General features: G+C 43.4%; 2 protein-coding genes across 2 annotated transcripts in view; one reads left to right on the forward strand and one right to left on the reverse strand.

Annotated features, from left to right (window-relative positions):
- T265_02394 (hypothetical protein) overlaps window positions 1-18,449 on the forward strand; it is a gene marked incomplete at both ends in the record, with an annotated part of 62,907 nt that overhangs the window by 20,491 nt on the left and 23,967 nt on the right. Inside the window, 5 exons of the mRNA XM_009166627.1 lie at window positions 2,575-2,684; window positions 7,998-8,232; window positions 10,904-11,048; window positions 13,774-13,920; window positions 16,557-16,748. Coding sequence (XP_009164891.1) covers window positions 2,575-2,684; window positions 7,998-8,232; window positions 10,904-11,048; window positions 13,774-13,920; window positions 16,557-16,748 — 829 coding nt within the window. The remainder of the gene's footprint in view (window positions 1-2,574; window positions 2,685-7,997; window positions 8,233-10,903; window positions 11,049-13,773; window positions 13,921-16,556; window positions 16,749-18,449) is intronic.
- Window positions 8,319-18,000, reverse strand: T265_02393 (hypothetical protein; the record flags this gene model as incomplete). Its single annotated transcript, XM_009166626.1, has 6 exons — window positions 8,319-8,489; window positions 9,591-9,794; window positions 12,203-12,313; window positions 12,622-12,736; window positions 17,629-17,846; window positions 17,917-18,000. 6 exons carry the CDS (start codon window positions 17,998-18,000, stop codon window positions 8,319-8,321), a joined length of 903 nt encoding a protein of 300 aa, XP_009164890.1.

Here is an 18,449-nt window from a genome sequence, read left to right on the forward strand (position 1 = left end):
GTGGCGTTTTTGTTGTCAGTTTCTATCCAGATTGCCTGAGTGAATGTCTGAAGGTGTAGGCACCTCGGAATGATTGTGTTAAGCTAGCACTAAGTCCCTCCCCCGTCCACCTTTGCTCTTTTCTTTACAATAAGGCTTTTAAATTAGCCATGGTTGTACGACAGTGAAGTATCGGTGTTGAACATTGATTCCATGCTTTCGATGATGATGATGATGATGACATAAAGTCAGCCAGCTTGTGAATCGCCAACCTCGGTGAATAGATCAGCGGCCACCTGACTGACAAACGACAGCTGTGAGGAGAGTAGTACGCCCGACTGTTTGCGTTGATTATGAAAGTGCTACAGGCGTTGATTTGAGGCAGCTCAAATACCTGGCAGATTTACATTTTTTTCAATAAGTCTGGGCCATTTTAACTGTATGCTTAGCCTTTACATATCAAGCCAAAACACGACCTGTGTATTTCGAGCAGCATGGCATTTTTATCGATCCATCCTGTTAAATTTATTATCATATTGGAATAAATCCCCTCGAACCAAATTCACACTTCTGTCTCCTGTGTTAGTATTCTTAACCATATTTGGTCCTTTTCCCTAAAGGAAACTACTCACAAGGTTACTGAAAACTCTTCGACAGCCCACGACAGGTTTCGCCCTTCTTGGGGTTCATCAGGTAGTCGCAGTTCCCGAGTTTCCGTCAACCTTATGATCTGGTCCTTTTCACGCGTTGCATTGGTTTCCGCGCTGCCTTTCTCCCTATTCCAATTAGTTTCCGACAGTCTTGTTTTCTCATGTGCTCAGCATACCAGATGGCATGATGAGAGCTCGATCAATTGGAAACGTTCACTGCATATTACTAATTCCCTGTTCATGCTTGGGACGAATTTAGCAGACGAATCGAAAAAAAGCATGTTTCCTTAAACAAGCACTGGGTAGTTTTCGGGAAAAGTAACTCTCTTTTGATAAACTGATTGGTCACGTTGCTTGAATTACACTCATATGGCTTTGATTTTCGTGTATCAGAGGACGGTTGGACTCACACAGTTCTATTCGCCCAGCCATGCTTCGGGTGCAGACGACCCAGGGGTAGTCGGCCTGTCCCTTAGCGACGAAGCATGAAGACTGTTAGTCATCAACTCAGTTGCGTAGGTAACTACCGTATTCCAAAATGGGCCGCCCTGAACAAGACAAAGCGATAGTTGATGACCTTGACAGATGTGGCTGTATCACATAAATTGCATCAAAGTTATGGATGTCTCTTCCTAGCTCTCTCACTCCCAGCCATACGGAATACACATTGATGAATCGCCTCTAATGAAAGGCCAATGATACCCTCGTTCTCCTGATCTGCGCTGAACGAAGCATTAGTGACTGAAGCTGAAAAACTAAAATGACCGACTACTGAGGGTACGTGACATCAAATTATTAAAAGGCTGTTAGAAGAAGCAACGGTATTGAAGCTATACCATATTTTTTTAGTTGCTTTCATCTTAATGCTCATATTTTCTAGTATCTAAGACTTGCAAATCATAGAAGTTTTCCACAAGTTTTGCGCTTTGACAAGCTTGGCTGCCCCTCGCTGAGTTATCAAACCCCCTAAAATGGATGTGCCATGGAATACCGTTTTCTGTAAAAAAAAAGTATGCTACTCAGATTGCTGTAATTTTATACACTCATTTCCCAAGGATATTGCATGCCACCAAATTACTAGTACACCTTTACTACTCCTCGTTTTTTGGTTGATCGCACGACATTTCCCTCATTAGTTGCATCAGAATTCCTCGCCAACCATTTAAGCGACCATGGTCACAAGCTAACTTGCACAGAATTCTGGTTGCAATTTTTTAGGGAAATTGCTTCTTTCCGATACAGCCAAATTTCAGCGAATTACAATGTTTCTTGAAACTGTGATAACTTAAATACTAGGCCAAGGTCCCGAGCTGATTGAAATCCGGGGTTAGTCGGCTCAAATTCACTATTTGGTCTGCTCAGAATGCAAGCAGATTTCAGCCAACTTTATCATACTAGTATTGAGCTATTCCCAATATCGGTACGAAAAAAACAAATGTTGTGCAACCAGTAGGGCATTAGGCTACACAGAAGCGACCCACTTCTGATCAATTGTAGTGGAGTTCGTAGCCCATCACCGTTGTCAACTTATTGTGAACCACAGTCCCTTAATGCCTTCTTATAACCATGAACCCCGGTCTGGATGGCCACTTAATGGCCTGGTGCGCTCGACCAAATCAGAAAAGTCAATGAACGTGCGAGCCAGATGTTCTATTGACCACTGTCGCGTACAAGCGGGTCAAAAAAGCGATACTAAGACTACGACCCATCCGTCAAGGGCGAGTGAAGAACAGCCAATGAAATCTGTCTCAACGAAAAACGGTTATTTCATTGACAGTTATGTAGCCTCGTTACATTTGGAGCTCGTTCTCCTGGTACCATCAAAGCTTGAGAAACTAAAGTCCACACTTGAATGCGTTTACCACCCACCAAATCATCAACCAAAATTGCCCGCAGTTCTGGCAATTTCAGCGATCGAAATTCTGTTTCTCCTCACCTTTTGCAGCTCCATGACTCAGTACGGAGGATACCGGTGGGTTGTCAAAGACATGTCAAGATGCGTTGAGCCAACTCTCAGTAACATAACCAGTGAAACTATAGACGTGCTTATAAGATGTAAGTGCTGGTTTTCATTCCACTTTTGCATCATTCATGCTTTAGCATCTCCACATAAGTAGTACGCTATACAAAGAGGGACGATCCTTCCTCTAGGTGATATTCCCTTCGGTGCGTAGGATGCCCTGCCTCTTGGATGACATGAAATATTTTCCACGACACTAAATGGGTGATGCTGACAGCTAGATAATGATATTTGGAACAGAATTCTTCTATCAGGTACAAAACGTAGCTATTGAATACCTTCGCTTCAGTAGATAAGATTGACTTTTTCTTACCAATTGAATTATAATAGACTTTCCCAGAACAGTCACCCATTAATGACATTCCGAGGAACATAAAGGCAAAAGCCTGTTTACGCGGGGACAAACAGCACGCCTGAAGCTGCGTCTCGGACATTGCATGTAAACGAATCGAATGACCGATATAGACTATTCATCGTGGTATATCAGCACTCGGATAACGCGATATCTGAGAGACTTTAGACTCACAGTAACCAGTTTGCATTAATAGAAGGCCAGGCAAATAACTATATGACTGGAATGCTTCTGACACCGATGCGCGCATGAGAGATTGAAAAAATACTCTCGAAGAACGGGTTGAAGCTGTGCGCTTCCTGACTCGTTCTGATTAGAGTGTGTGATGAGGAATGAAGCAATTTGACGGTTTCTCGAAGGGGAACCCGACTACACCGAATCGGGTCACTTTTTAGAGAGGTCGTGTTGAAGATTGGGGTAATCTGCGCATGGATTATTTCGAGGGAACAGTTTGGTCACTGATAGCTGATCGTCTGTAGGTATAAAAATTGATTTTGTGGTCTCGTCTGCCACCATTTTATGGAGAGTACATCTCAGGCTGTGCAATATTTGGATAGTAAATTTTGCCCCCGCCCACAATTCTTTTGGGGCGTTAGACTTTCAACGCACTGTATATGGGAGGCATTTTTGACGAACAGGATATTGGAAGATAGATAATCACTGGAGAGCGGGGGGTTATGTTTTGCGCAAAAACTCTACAGTTTGGGTGACAGCTGCTATCCAGTGACTGCTTTTTTAGGGCCAGCAAAGTTGTTCCTCTCTACAGTCACACCCCTGCTAGTTATATTTACTGCCTTCAAACTGCGAGTCTAAGCTTTCATAACCATGCAGCCCGTTCAGGTTAACAGTTCAGGCTGCGTCAAACTGCCTCAGTATATTTGCTATAAAGGTCCGACCACACTGGGTGGTAAGATATATTGTCGACCCTTGACTTGGCAGAAGAATATGAAGGAATCACGAACTTGCTTGGGTGCTGTCGGTGCCACTCGTCTGGAAGTTGTGGAGTGTTTTACGTATCTTGGAAGTTGTATTAGTTCTGATTGTAGTGTGACAGATGAGGTGAATGCACGAATCTGCAAGGCTCGGGCTGCGTTTGCTAACTTGAGACACCTATGGCGTCAGAATGGTTTATCCCTGAATCTGAAGGGACGTGTGTATCAAGCTACAGTACGGGCTGTTTTGTTGTATGGCTGTGAGACTTGGCCTATTCGAATCATGGTTGTACGACAGTGAAGTATCGGTGTTGAATACTGGTGTCATGCTGTCGATGATGATGATGAATAAGGTATGCGATGATGACCTTTAGTGGAATTCCAAAGGTGGGAATTACAACACGGTGCTTGTTCTTTATTATTTTTGAAAATTGTTATTTCATGGTTGAAAACAGATCGGCTGAGCATTGGAGAACCTGGGTGGTCAGTTCATAAGTCATGCCCATTCAGTATTTCCCGGACTCAGGGCTGTAGATCCACTAAGGCGATCGTTAAAGCATCAAACGGTGAAGTCTGTGGTCTTATTGTGACTAAACAAACGCTTTTAGCAACTTTCTACGGGTCTTGGAGAACAATTTTTGATCCGGTACCCTGGTGGTTTCGTCATAAGGTGCATAGTTAGGCAACCGGAGGGAAATACCAGACTTAAAATCTGCCTTACTTTTTGTGTTTGTTGGTTAGCCTTCAGGAATGGGAGGGCTGTTACCACGTAGGCAGTTGGTCAAGTAATCAACATCCTCTTCTCAGTGTGGGAATCGTCTGACAAAAAAGATATCGGCTTGTCAGTTTTGTCTGTTCTTGCTCCAGATCAGCTGCTCCCGACAGTAGTCTCTTTGTCCTTGCACGTGCATTACCTGCAGTTACATGGGATGCGTTCATTTGCACAAATATATTTGTGTAATTTCTTACCGGACAGAATTTTCCCGTCAAATCATGTACTTGAATGGAAGCAAATTATGACATAAACAGCTTCCATGTGTTCATCTGCACAGCTTAGAGATGTGTGTTGGAAGTCAGAGAGTTCGAAAGACGAAATCAGAACAGGTGGACCGAGCTCATCAGCGCAGAGTGAAATAACCAAAAGACAAGGTCAGAAATAAACTGGAAGCACGAACCGTCCAGAGCAGGAAAATCTGCGTGCTTCAAGGATCAATATAGTAGCCCTATGACTAAGAAACCTTCATAGTGGTTATTATGCGTGCCCTCCTAAGCACATTTTCCACGGACGAGTCAGCTGCGTTACTCATTCGTTTCTCCCATGCGTCTCATTCCATCACTTGATTTTGGCTCTGTACTGGTCGACCCAATACAGTGTTCTTGGACAGCCAAGAATGTTTCAACTTATTCTTGTAAAACAATCCAGTCTAATTTGATAAAAAGATTCTGATGACTTTAGACGATACACAGCGCCACGGACAGACCTATAAGTTGCACCTACGCATGTGACCTTCGTCTATGTCTTTCAAGCTCCCATTATCTAATGATCTGGTTTAACGGTGATACCACTGACAGGAAGGCACGCGAGTAGTATGTGTTGTTCGTAGCAGTTTGCTTTGCGTTTTTTGAAAAAGGGAGGTCTGTTGCGGAATTCGTGGAGCCACTTTGTAACATTTGCTTGGATTTGACCGATGAATGAGTGGAGTCAATGAATCTCCAGGAAAGTTCAAGAAGACGCGTTTGGGGGAAGATGGGTGTCCAGTTTTTGTAAATAAGATGCAAATTAGAGTTTTGCTTCCCTGTTCAATGGTCTGTAACCGGCCAGTTGGCATTTCTTAATAAATAACTCCGCAGCGAAGGCCTTCTTTCTTTCACTGGTACTAAGGTATGATATTGTTTTAGTTGGTTTGTCAAACCGTTTTTTATTGGTCGAATCCAGAGTTGTCCTTTCTCATACATGAACGCCGCCAGCCGTAATCACTGATTCGAAGGTAAAATTAGTCCGCCTGCTTTCCTGAAAATCTAGGGGAGTTGCCATCAGAAGAAGGTTATTCTTTATGAACATTGATCAGCTGACTCTGTTGCATAAAGATGCAAACAGATGTGATACTCGGTATCCATCCAATCAACAGTCAGTTTATACCAACAAAACGCAATCGGGTGGGAACCCTCGTGCATGCTGGATCCTTTCACCATAATTCAAAGTAAGGCAATGTGTACTGACTTCATGGAATAAACTGGTGTGTTGTGTGCTGATGGTGCCTCGAGACATTTTGAGTAAAAAGAGATAGGTACGGGGGTGAAAGAATATTCCAAGTGCTTACTACCGACAAAAGTTAGTTGTCCATTGAGTCCATACAGTCTATAGACAACAGTGAAGCCTCGGCCAAATAAAGAGCACAGAATTGGTAACCTTCACCAATAGCTTAATCACTGGACTACTAGGGGTATTGTCCCAAGGATATCTTCTTGGGTCTGAAGTATCTTTTTTGGGATTTGTCCTGAGTGTCAGTGCTGAAAATCCGAGAAGAACCGAACAGCTGTTTCATCTGCAGTACGCACCTCACGAAATTCAGAGTTCCATAGCCGTGAACTTCCAGCCAGTAGTTAAAAACGGTACGGGCGTCTGATCAGTTGTGGGATTAGCTCGTAACCACATGATGTGGATCCAGTGGTTGAGGGTTGAGTGGTACTACTCCGCGTCGAAGTGAAGCTAATCAGCTGACCAGCCGCTCGTGACCGAAAGGTCAAATATTCCGACTGTTAGCCAAGAAGGCTCACATCCAAGACTCCCCCGGGTTTCGTAAGATGAACACTGACGATGAGTCCCAATAGGGATGAGTCAGCTGTACGGTGCTTCTCAACTTTTAAGCGTAATTCAGTTCCACTTACAGGATTATGCTGACATATCAAAGGTCTTAGAGTGTGCTTCCTGTGGTGTAGGAACTTACGGTACATGGCAGGCAGCCTTTACTGTTGTCCTGGGAAGTATGAAGACCTTGATGGTTTCAGCTAAGAGCCGCTAGTTCCGGTTGCCAGGGTGTCAGATTGTTTTCGGTGCTAACTCAAGGATACTAATACGTGTTTTTCTCATTGTAATATTGTACTATTGTACTATTTTTAATTCTAACTTGGTTTGTCTGATTTATGTCCATTACATATGTACATCTACTAATAACTTGCCCTTAAACTCTGGATTTCGGATTGTTGGGCCTACAACGGTGCTGGAGATGACTTTCCAACCACTGTTGTGCAGACCAAGCTGGAAAATGGTTTGCATTAGCAGGCTATACGTATGTGCTTTGGAAGCGTCCATCCGCAATCACTCCACATTCAACGGGAGCTTATGCTGTTCATTTGTTGGTTGAAACTCTGTCTCAACAAGCGGACATTCTGACACATTCAAACGACCTGTTCGCCCTCCCATCTTGTTCCTTCGGTTTATACGGAGAAGGAACATGCGGCCGAGTGCAAAGCGTGTAGTGTGGACCCACACACACGCAGCTTGAGGGTTAGATAAATCAAAAAACGGATACCAGCCCACCACTGTATCTGAGTACGTGCACTAAAGTCAGATGCAGTGGGTAGCTGAAGTCGGTTTCAGTCTTGTCAACCTATGGAGATTCTAACAGATTCTATAACAAGTCTTAGTGTACTATGGCAGTTCATGGAGATTGCCACATTTGACAACGAGCGGGCAAAGGAACCGGGATTTCTAAAGCCTAGAACTTGAATCTGCAAACAAAATGGATGAGTTATCCTACATGAAAAGAGCAGTAGCGACAACAATGTATCTTTGACTTCATACGCATAACTTTTGGGAACTACTACTTCTCAAATAAGGAAGAAATAAGAAGAACTAGGCGATGCCTCATCGTAGAGTGCGGTCTAATTAATACTGTATTTAGGCAAACGTCACCCGCTACATGAACAACAGCAATGCATGACCACTTTGATCAGTTCGCTGAAGTACCTGCAGGAATGTTTTCGGTCCGGTTGTTTCTGAAATCATCCACCACCCCCTCTATGTTTGAATCACAGAATCCACCTTGGTTGTGTTGTTGCAGCTCCCATCAAATGCCAGCTGCTCATCTTTGCCATGTTCGGTGTACTGTACGAAAATGTTTCAACGGTGCTCGGTGGGAAAAAGCCGGCCGACTATGTACTGGACATGCTCACCGAACACTGCTTGAAGTTGTCTCGCGAGGAATTCGAAGCCGCGTTTTCAGAAGTCACAGGCTTGTCAAACTACCTTCTCGAACTGACTACAACCGATTATCTTCAGTCCAACGACGGTAAACGGTATGTCCCGGATTTTGGTGAATTGTCTATTCAGAGTGATAATTTGCACACCGGTGACTCTAACGGCGGTTTAGATGGTGACCATCTCAGCAACAGATGGCAAGATAGCTCAGTGGTAAGAGCACGAATTTACTGACCGGAAGGTCCGTGGCTCGAAACCAATGTCTGTCTGTCTGTCGACGTTCTCTGTCTAGGCTTGGGCAACACGGCAGTATCCTAGTCCTCGAGCTTCCTTCGCGTGGCATGGCAGTTAGGCACTGAAAGGGTGTTACACCTAGACGATGTTTTATGAAAATTTCAGTGGCTTTCTTTACCTAGCTCCACAGTACCAACGACAGATCCGTTTTCCCAACTATCTGAACAAAAGATAACATTGTTGATACGCTCAACACGAGAAATAAATTGATTACCGGCTCTTTGGAAAACAATTTCCCCTTATAAGCGGCGCCTAAATTTTCCGCGTCTGTGACCGCGAGTGATTTGCTATCTCCCATTCCAGCACAGCACCAAACCGATTTGAATTCACGTGCAAGTAGCCTCTCTCTCCCTAGAACTGATAACACTAGATTGTTTCCGATTGGCTGCGGGACTTTACTCTACAGTTAAGATGAATCTCACTTAATGCTTCTGTGGACTTTTCTTCCATAGTTTTCTATACATGAGATAAAATAATAATAAGACAATCGTTCAGCCGTACCACTCTTGTAGTGCTTAACTGCCATGCTGCGCGAAGGAAGCAAGCCTAGACAGGGGAAGTCTAGAGGCAGAGACCGGGTTCGAACGACGGAACTTCCGGTCAGTAAATTCGCGCTCTAACCACTCCTGCCATAACACCCCTTTCCTATACACACAGGTAGTTATTCTAAAAGCTAAAATGCTCTTTCCAAATCCATATGATTCACAATCAATAACAGAGTTAGCAGTAGTATGGTTTGTCCTAGACGTGCTTTGCATTTTTCTTTAAAAAAGCGCGAGAAAATGTATCTGAAATTTGTTCACTATCGGCGTGTCTATAGTTATACAATGATCGTTACCGATACATCTGAGAAGGATCTTTTAAAAAAGATGACATTGCATGTTTGCTATTCTGAGGGATTTATTCCCTTGACCAAAAGCGATCATTCCAGGAATACCAATGAACTGTGACGAAAATTCTACTTGATTATTGTATATCTTTGTAATGTGCTACTCATAAGGTTGCTGAAAATCCGTCGACAGCGCACGACCGGTTTCGCCCTGAGAACATCACAAACGAGAGATTCAGCTGGGTTCCAGATGTGTCTCTCGAAAAACTAGTTTCGTGCAATTTGGTTTCAAGTAGAACATAAGGTTGACGGAAACCCGGGGACTGCGCCTACCTGGTGAGTCTCAAGAAGGGCGATACTGGGCGTGAGCTGCCGACGGATTTTCAGCAACCTTATGAGTAGTACTTTACAAAGATATACATGCATGGCGATATCTTGAATATCGTAGCCACTGAAACATGAGGCGACTTGGTGCAGCACATTCAGTTGCCGGAGAACATCACAAACAAGAGATTCAGCTGGGTTCCAGGTGCGTCTCTCGAAAAACCAAATTAGTTTGAAAATGAGTGTATATTCACTCTACTTGCTTCAGTTTATAATGAGTAACGCGGAACGTCTAAAAATTCTTCAACTGTGGCACAAAGGTGGATGAGTCACGACTGACCCCGCGGAGTCACTGAACATGAACGATCGCTGACTGGCGTCATGTTTTGAGAGTAGTAAGGAAACGTCACTTGGGGTTTCATCAATTGAACAAAACTGTCATCTCATTTGGGGGTCATCAACTGTGGATTTTTTCAAACAAATTCGAAACGGCAAGGTTTCAACTTGTGGTTGAAGAGTGAGTGACAAATCAGTTACATAGTTACCCCCTACTAAGGCGGGATATGACACTACCCTCATCTCTTTAGTTCAGTTCATGTCACGTAGTCCGATACTGACTGGTGAAGGATTCAGCTGGAGAGAATAGTCACCTAACAGTTGGCTGTGTGATTTCTTCAGATGGTTGGCTACTAACAAGATTGCAGTCCCCCCGGAACGTTATAGACAATCTACTGATCATGAAGTCACCGGAATTTTATGCGTTTGAAATTCCAATGAAATGCTGAGTTTTTTATAGACCAGCTGATCAAGGTATACTTACATAACGTCACTGTGGGATACAGGTGAGAGATAAGCTGTTTCACTGATGCTCGTTGCGCAAACCATTGGTGCTGATAACAGGGGACTGAGTTACAACACAATACCTCCCTTTTTGAGCAACTGTCCATTTTGGTGGGTCTGCGTCTGTGACCAGAGAGAACCTGATCACTGCATCCGAGCTAGTTAACTGGATGAAGGGACATCCACAGATAGGATGGCACTTCAGGGATTTCAGTAGTATGTGCCCCTGTCACTCATGTGGAATCTTGGGCTTGTTATTCAGACTACATTCAGATGTGGACTTTTCAGAAAAGTTTTCACTCTCATGCGCCCATGTCAACTCGCCAACATAAATACTTGGCAGCTTAACCAATACTTTACGATCAAGACCATCGCGGAAACTCGGATTGCAATAGACAGGTTTATGGAGTATGGACTCTTCGACTCTGACGTATAGTTCTGACTCAACTTGTTCTTCAACTATTTTTCACACCCCACTTAAGGTATCTGAAGCAACTGACGAGGATCCTTCAACTTTACACAAACTATTTGGTGAACTATCACGGCCACTTGGCAAGGTTCTCAATGTTCGAATCCAATTTCTTTGTTCTACAAATTCCGCGAGACTATCGACCGCACAAAAGCTCCGTGAGTTGAAATACACATTACGCCTCGAAATAACTCAGGTCGAGTGGAGGGTAGTTCTTTGAACGCAATAGTGTGGCAACATTACGGTAGGAATAAAATACAATTGTCATCGATCAATGGTAGATCCAACATAGCTCAGAATAGTGCATTTCAGGAATTTAAGCTGTCAGACACAGGTTTAAAAAACAACACGCCGTTTCCCGCTTTAACAGTGCACAGAATAGAATAAGATTTGACATTTCAATCCAGGTATTGCCAGCTCAGATGTAGTCACTCGCTAAACTATTACGACAGAGACTGAAACCACCGATAAGATGACAAGAAAGTCAACCGATGGCAGCACCATCCTGTTTAAATGACAGCCCTCATTCATATGCATTCACGGCGGTGTGGTCTTTGTGCTACATACCGCACGGATATCAGCTTGTCGGTTACTCTGTATTGGATAGACACTGTTCATGTTAGGGGGAACATCAAAGCTACGTTTTCAACCTTGACATAGCGACAGATACAACGCCAAGACTCCCGATTAATTGGTTAGGCCTCGCTGCAGTGGTTCCTGTCTAGTATGGTAGATTGGTCAATTTTGAGCTCCCTCAACGCTGTGATGACGACAGAAGAAACATGTTTAGGAGGATGCCGAACGGCATACTCACAACAGGTCTTTCAATTTGAAACGGGTTTAAAACAGGCGTGGTAAAGCTTAGTGATGCAGCAAGCATACTGCGTAATGTCTAAAAAGATTCTGAAGAAAATGCAGATTTCTTACAAGGCGGGCCTGTGAAAAACGTTCTTTTTATTCCGCCCTGAACACCTTCAATCGTTTTCATCCGACAACAACATCGGAGTTGAAAACATACCAGGAACATTCCGCTGCACCGCCCAATCATTCAGTTGAGGAAACAAAGCAAAGTAATTATCCTAATTTTTCATTCTCATACCCTTTAAAATTCCTTTTCTTGTCACTCAAAAGAAACCGGAAGCATGAATCCATTGGTCTAGTTGTGGCAGTTCACTCAAAACATGCTATACGTTTGACCCACGGGCTGACACCCTGAATGAGTTGTGTTCATCGAAATGTCAGACATTCCTCCACATAAGAGATAAACCAGAAATTCCATCGGTTGACTAGATCACATTTGCCGTCGACACACATTTTTACAACCGTCGACTGTTTCAGCGTTTAAAGTAGAACTGTTGTGCAAATTCTTCCTTTGAATGTCAATCAGGCCCAAATCAGCGGCTTCTGTCTGCGATTCGTGGTACTGAAAAGGTAGTGTGACGGCGAAATACACTCATTTGCAAATGAATTTGGTTTTGCGGGAGGCTTACCTGGAACCCGGCTGACTCTATCGTTTGTCATGTCTCCAGGCAACTGAATGTGCTGCACCAGGCCGCCTCATGTTTCAGTTACTACGATATTCGAAACAACACAAACGAGAGATTCAACTGGGTTTCAGGTGGGTCTCTCGCGAAACCAAATTTGTTTGCAAGTGGATGTATTTCGTCGCTTTGATGCAATTTGGTTTCAGGCAGGACATAAGGTTAACGGAAACATGAGGACTGCGCCTACCTGAAGAGCCCCAAGAAGGGCGAAACCGGTCATGGGCTGTCGAAGAATTTTCAGCGACCTTACTAGTAGTGCATTACGTAGTCTGACAGCGTTTACCGCACACACACACACACAACTGTAGACAGCGTGACACTGAGAACAGCGGAGCACACACCAAGCGTTTCCACATTCACAGCTTATGACGAAGCTAACGAATGCTCTGATCCATGATATTGGGTATGAAATGGTATTTGCGCGTGAAACGGATTTCATCTGGTCCAGTTTCCGAACATCCTTTTCGTGAGTAAGGCAAAAAAAATCTTTAGAAGAAAGGCAATGCATTATTTTCTGTTGAATTGCTTCGCTAATATTTTCAGTTCCTCCAAAATTGCCATATTTTTAGTTGTAACAGTGCCGAGGGTATCACCTGAAGGCTTCGTCAACAAGTCAACGTTCTTTCTGCGCGTGTTCCGCTGGTGACTCAGCTGATCGATGCCAATGGTAGCAGACTCACAGCGGTCTGGATTATAGACTCATCTCGGAGTAATTTTGGAGCACATGACAAGATAGCTATGTTGATTTCTTCGGAGATGTCCGTTTGACTTGACCTACATATTGTGCCATTTGCAGTTTTGTTATCCGTACCGGTCATCGCGACTTTAGTCCGGTATGAACCAATGTCCATCCTGTCAGGTGTTATTTTATACCGCTAGACACCAAACTCAGAACTTGGTGGTTGAGTAGGGTAAATAAAATCACTTGTCAAACGAACTACGAATCATTTGAAGCTGAATGTGGCTATTCGGAGCAGCTCAAAAATCATTTTAGCGCAAAAAATGTGGTCATTATTTATTTATTTATTATTTTATTTAGTTTAATTCAATTTAATTTTTTATTTCCCCCTGAAGTGCGAAAGTTTTCATATCGAGTCACAGCTTACATTTTCCATGGTTAGTACACGTGTTTTTGTTGAGCCTGAGGAAGGACAGAAGGGTTTCCTGAAAACCTGTGAGCAGTCAGTTACGTAACTGCAAACTGTTTATCATCCATGTAACTAACGGATTTATACACACAAGGTCAGGATACACTGTCACACTCTGTGAGGATACTACGGAGAGAATGAATAGAATAAGTAATGCAGACGCACACACGTTTAAATTCTGGTTTTGTCAGATCTTCCCCGACTTTCGAATTGAACTGGATAAAGATCACCCTACGACTCTGGTCGCTTGTACAAGGATGTTTCGATACGTGGATCTCGTGTACCATGGTAACCGAATAATTCATGGACTTTGCCTCGTGAAGATTAGATCAACCATGGTAAGTCGAACAACAGTGGTTAGCTTTGTTCTTCGATCGTCTATTATTTTTCATACTTTTATAAACTTACTTTTCAAAGTCAATAATCATTCTCACCATAATCGAAACTCGGAGTCCTCCTTTGTAGCTTTTAACATGGTTTGAACTGAATCACAAGCAGCTAAAGGTTTTTCTCCGGTCTAAATTCACTTTGGTTCCATTCAGGTCTCATTTTTTGACTGCCGGAGCAGGCGCAGATAAATCGGAAAAGAATTTTTGTAGAATCAGTAGTACCCTAATTTTGGATTAAAGCTGAGAGAGGTGTTATGCAAATGAACCTCTTGATTGGCAGTCTGTCGAATTATTGGTAGCTCGGGTGCGTTTATTGGTTGTTGATCCGGTGCCTTTTGATTGGGTCACCGAGCTTGGTAACAACTGACTTGCAAACGTTTCGTCATTAAACGAGGAGACATCATCAGTGCCGAGTTGGTTGGTGAGTGTGCATATCTCCCCGTCTGTTGACGAAATAGCTACAATCAAACTGCCCAGCTCGATGAACAGTCAACAGCCACCTGATCAGCACTTCCATATACATCAGTGTAAAATCACCGGAAATAGCCGCTTGTCTGTTTAGCTGGATAAAAGCGAAGACGTATTGCATCTCGGCGCTAAAGGCGCAAAGACAGCACGAAGGAGATTCGAAAGTACCCTTAACTTCCGTGATTTTATATGCTGGTCAGTCCTCATCCTCTTGCTCCTGCTGTGTGGAAGTTTCTCAAGTAGACTTGTTTGTTTTTCTGCTTGTTTTTCTGCTCCAGGCTACGCAACTGAACTGACCGCAGTTCTCGCCCAAGTGGTTAACTTACCAGACTTTATACTGCAACCTACTGCGGAGATTATCCAGTTTTCATCAGGTCTTTTGGCATGTTTTGTTATTCCTTACTATCTACTGCGTGGACAGTGAAGAGGCATGTAGGATCAAATGAATGAAAGGAACCCTAGTAGGATCAATGCGGGGCGATGTTGTTTTCGTCAACGAACACAAATGAGATGCGGAAATTTTTTAGCAAGGTCAGGGCCTAACGAACAATTCAAGCCTTTGTAATGTTTCACTGAGACTTCATTTTCTGTCTGTTGTAGCCAAGTTAGACGCAGCGCTCTATCTTTTGTTCAGCTGCAATATAGCCGATCTTCATCTGGTGTCCTTTGTCACCTTGAGGTTTTCCCACTCAAGTAACTAGACTATCAACGTGGCAGAATAAATTGCAACGAGCTCCTAAATAACCCAACTAGAACGACACAACACAACACTGGCGACGGGTTTCTCACGATGTCGATTTCAGCTGATCAACTCCAGTTGGTTTTGGAACACTAGAAAAAGCGCTTGCACTGCCATCATGTGACTTACTGTAGGGTGCCGTTTCCCCGTTCTCTTGCTTACAATTACAAGTGTAACAGTGATACTACTGATGGAGAGTCACGCGAGTAGTATGTGTTGTTTGTAGGATTCCTTTTTGCGTCTATTGGAAAAGGGAGATCTGTTACGGAATTCGTGGAGCAACTTTGTAACATTTGCTTGGATTTGACCGTCGAGTGAGTGGAGTCAATGAATCTCCAGGAAAGTTCAAGTAGACTCGTTCGGGAGAAGATCGGTGTCCAGTTTTTGTAACTAAGATGCAGGTTAGAGTTTTGCTTCCCTGTTCAATGGTCTGTAGCCGGCCAGTTGTCATTTCTTAATAAATAACTCCCCAGCGAATGTCTTCTTCCTTTCATTGGTACACTGTCTTGAGCTGGAAAACACTACTCACGAGGTTGCTGAAACCTCTTCGATAGCCCACGAGTAACCTCAATCTTCTTGATGCTTACCACGTAGACACACCTCTGGAGCCTGCGTCAACTTTATGTTCTAATAGAAGCCAAACTGGACATCATTCCCCACATACGTTCAATGATACACTGATTTGGCTTCAACGGTAGGCTCAACCGGATCCAAGATGAATCTGTCGTTCCTGTTGTTCTCGCTCAAATAAGTGTACTGTGATTTCCGTCCATTTCGGGTTCATTTAGAACATAACGTTACGGAAACGAGAGGACTTCACGTACCTGATGAGGTGAGCCGGAAGGTGGGCAAAACCGATTGTGGGCTGTTGAAGAGTTTTCATCTGCTTTAAGAGTAGTGTTCCTTCAACAAAATATACTCCAGTCTCTCGAATATCGTGTCAAGCAAAATATGTGCATCACGCTCAATCTTGGAAAAATCATGAGTGAGAGATTCAACTGGGATTTGGGTAAGTCAACCTTAAAACCAAATTGGTGTGCACTTAAGTTCACTTGGTTGGACCGAAGGAGGGTAAAGGTCCATCTACTACTCATACTATCGAATCCTCTACCGAGGATTTCAATAAGCTCGTATTAGTTCAGAAGAAGAGTAAAAAGTTGGTTTCAAGGCTTTTTTCAAAAGAAGAGTAAAAAGTTGGTTTCAAGGTTTTTTTGTACCCGAGCTCTGATTTTTCCAAAATATATGGTGAACCAAACTGGAACCTTTGAATTTTCTACACTTTACCTTATTTGGGAAACTAGCTTCCATATATGGAGATTAAGGAGTCATCCTCTGTATGTTTTAGACTTTCTTTACAATCGCTTTAACTTGTTTATAGAAACATCGCTATCGAATTCGGTTCGTCAATGCTCAGCAAACACAAATCGAACATCACTGGTGCATGTGGACAACTAATATTGATCGTGACTCCGAGAGACTGTCTGAACCAGATCGCTGTGTTCTTGAAAGTCGCGCAATGGGAGACCTCGTGTGTGCCTGTGAAGAGGAGGGGATAGTGAGCCTAGTTCGGGTAAGTGACAACTTACTGAGATGGTTGTCTTTATCGTCAGACAAAGACATGCATTAGTTAGACGCGGGTATTCGACGAACTCATTGTTCCCGTTGACAGTGATGATGTCAGCTGTATGTGCTGAAGTGAAGAGTGCGGCTGTGTGAAGTGTCGAAGATTCCAAAATCTTATCGTTTTTTACGGATCACGTGAACATGACGTGAAAGTTTATGCGCCTCCCCAGGCAACACTTGTGCAGGGAAGAAGACAGTCCTTTAGGCTTCAGGATTTACTTTCATCGTATAAGTAGTCCGTCAAAGGTAGATGGCGTGCTGTGAACTGAACCGATGAAGACTGCATGGTGAAACTAAGAGTATAATTGACAGGTAACTAATCAGTCTAAATGAGAATCACTCAGTACTTTGGGGTTTCACGGTATCGTCATGATGAAAGGATCAAATTACTAACTGACGCAAACGCCGTTTTGGAGTTCTTCAATGGTTATTTGAAGGTATGAAAAATGACACAATTCTAATTCACAAGAATCGCGTTGCAATAAGCGCGGGGAATTGTCCAACGTTCATTTAAACAAGAGCATACGGAAAAACCAACTGCTAATGACTGATTCTGAATAGAAGAGTATCGTGGCGCTATGTTCGACCCGCATGTTACTACCGCTGCGTCAGAACTACATCTGATGACATGCATGGCCCCGAAATGCACTACACTGAAGACGCAAAATATACACGAAGACGGTTTTACCTGACTTCGTTGGAGGAAGAACGATTGGATTTTGTCAAGTGTGGGAGTTATTGAGTTCGAATTTGCATTAACCTTGCTTTATGTCACCGCACAGTTATTCTAGATCATTCACACGAACTCGAGGAAGGACTGGACTCACTTTGAGCTCTTATTAGGAATGGGCGAGATGGCTCGGTGGTTAGAGCGCAAATTTACTGACCGGAGAGTCCGCGGTTCGAACCGGACCGCTGCCTCTCGACTTCCTTTGTCTAGGCTTGGGTAACCTGGCAGTATCCCGGCTCTCGTGCTCACTTCGAGTGTTGTGGTATCTAGGCACCGAAGGGATGTTACAGCTGAACGATGGCTGACGTTATTGTCCTATTAAGGCTCGTATCTGAACTGTGGATCAGCGTTCTGCCGCTGATCCGCCGGCATATTGAAGACCCACCAGAATAATTTCATCCGAACGGGCAGTTCTCTTTATGATCAAGGGATGCAAACAGTCTCCTAGTCCAATCTCATGTAGAAGCATCCAGCGGAAACTCACAAACCATTTGTAGTATACCTTGATTGTCAATTATCGTGAGCGAAGATCCTGATGTGATCAAGATGATATTCTGATGAGGTGCTCAAGTAGGAGAAGTTATAATAATGATATTCATTTAGAGACGGAACGACCATGTGAACTGGAATCACGCAAACACACTCTAAAAATACTAAGTTAAAGGTCAACGTATGTATGAGAACCTTCCACATCTCGGGGCATAGTGAGTCTGAGTGTTCGGTGAATATTGGTTCTCCAATTGATGGGCACTTACTGGATGGATGGACTGCTGTATCCATTTTCCATATTTCACAGAGCGGCACCTAAGAAAATGTCATTTAGCACCGCAGAGTCGCAAACAACTAATTTGTTTTGACCGTACCGCACAGACTTTATTTATGCAGGGCTTAAAATGACTTCGACTACCAAAGGGCAAC

The sequence above is a fragment of the Opisthorchis viverrini genome (genome assembly GCF_000715545.1).
Source record: "Opisthorchis viverrini unplaced genomic scaffold opera_v5_29, whole genome shotgun sequence".
NCBI classification, from domain to species: domain Eukaryota; kingdom Metazoa; phylum Platyhelminthes; class Trematoda; order Opisthorchiida; family Opisthorchiidae; genus Opisthorchis; species Opisthorchis viverrini.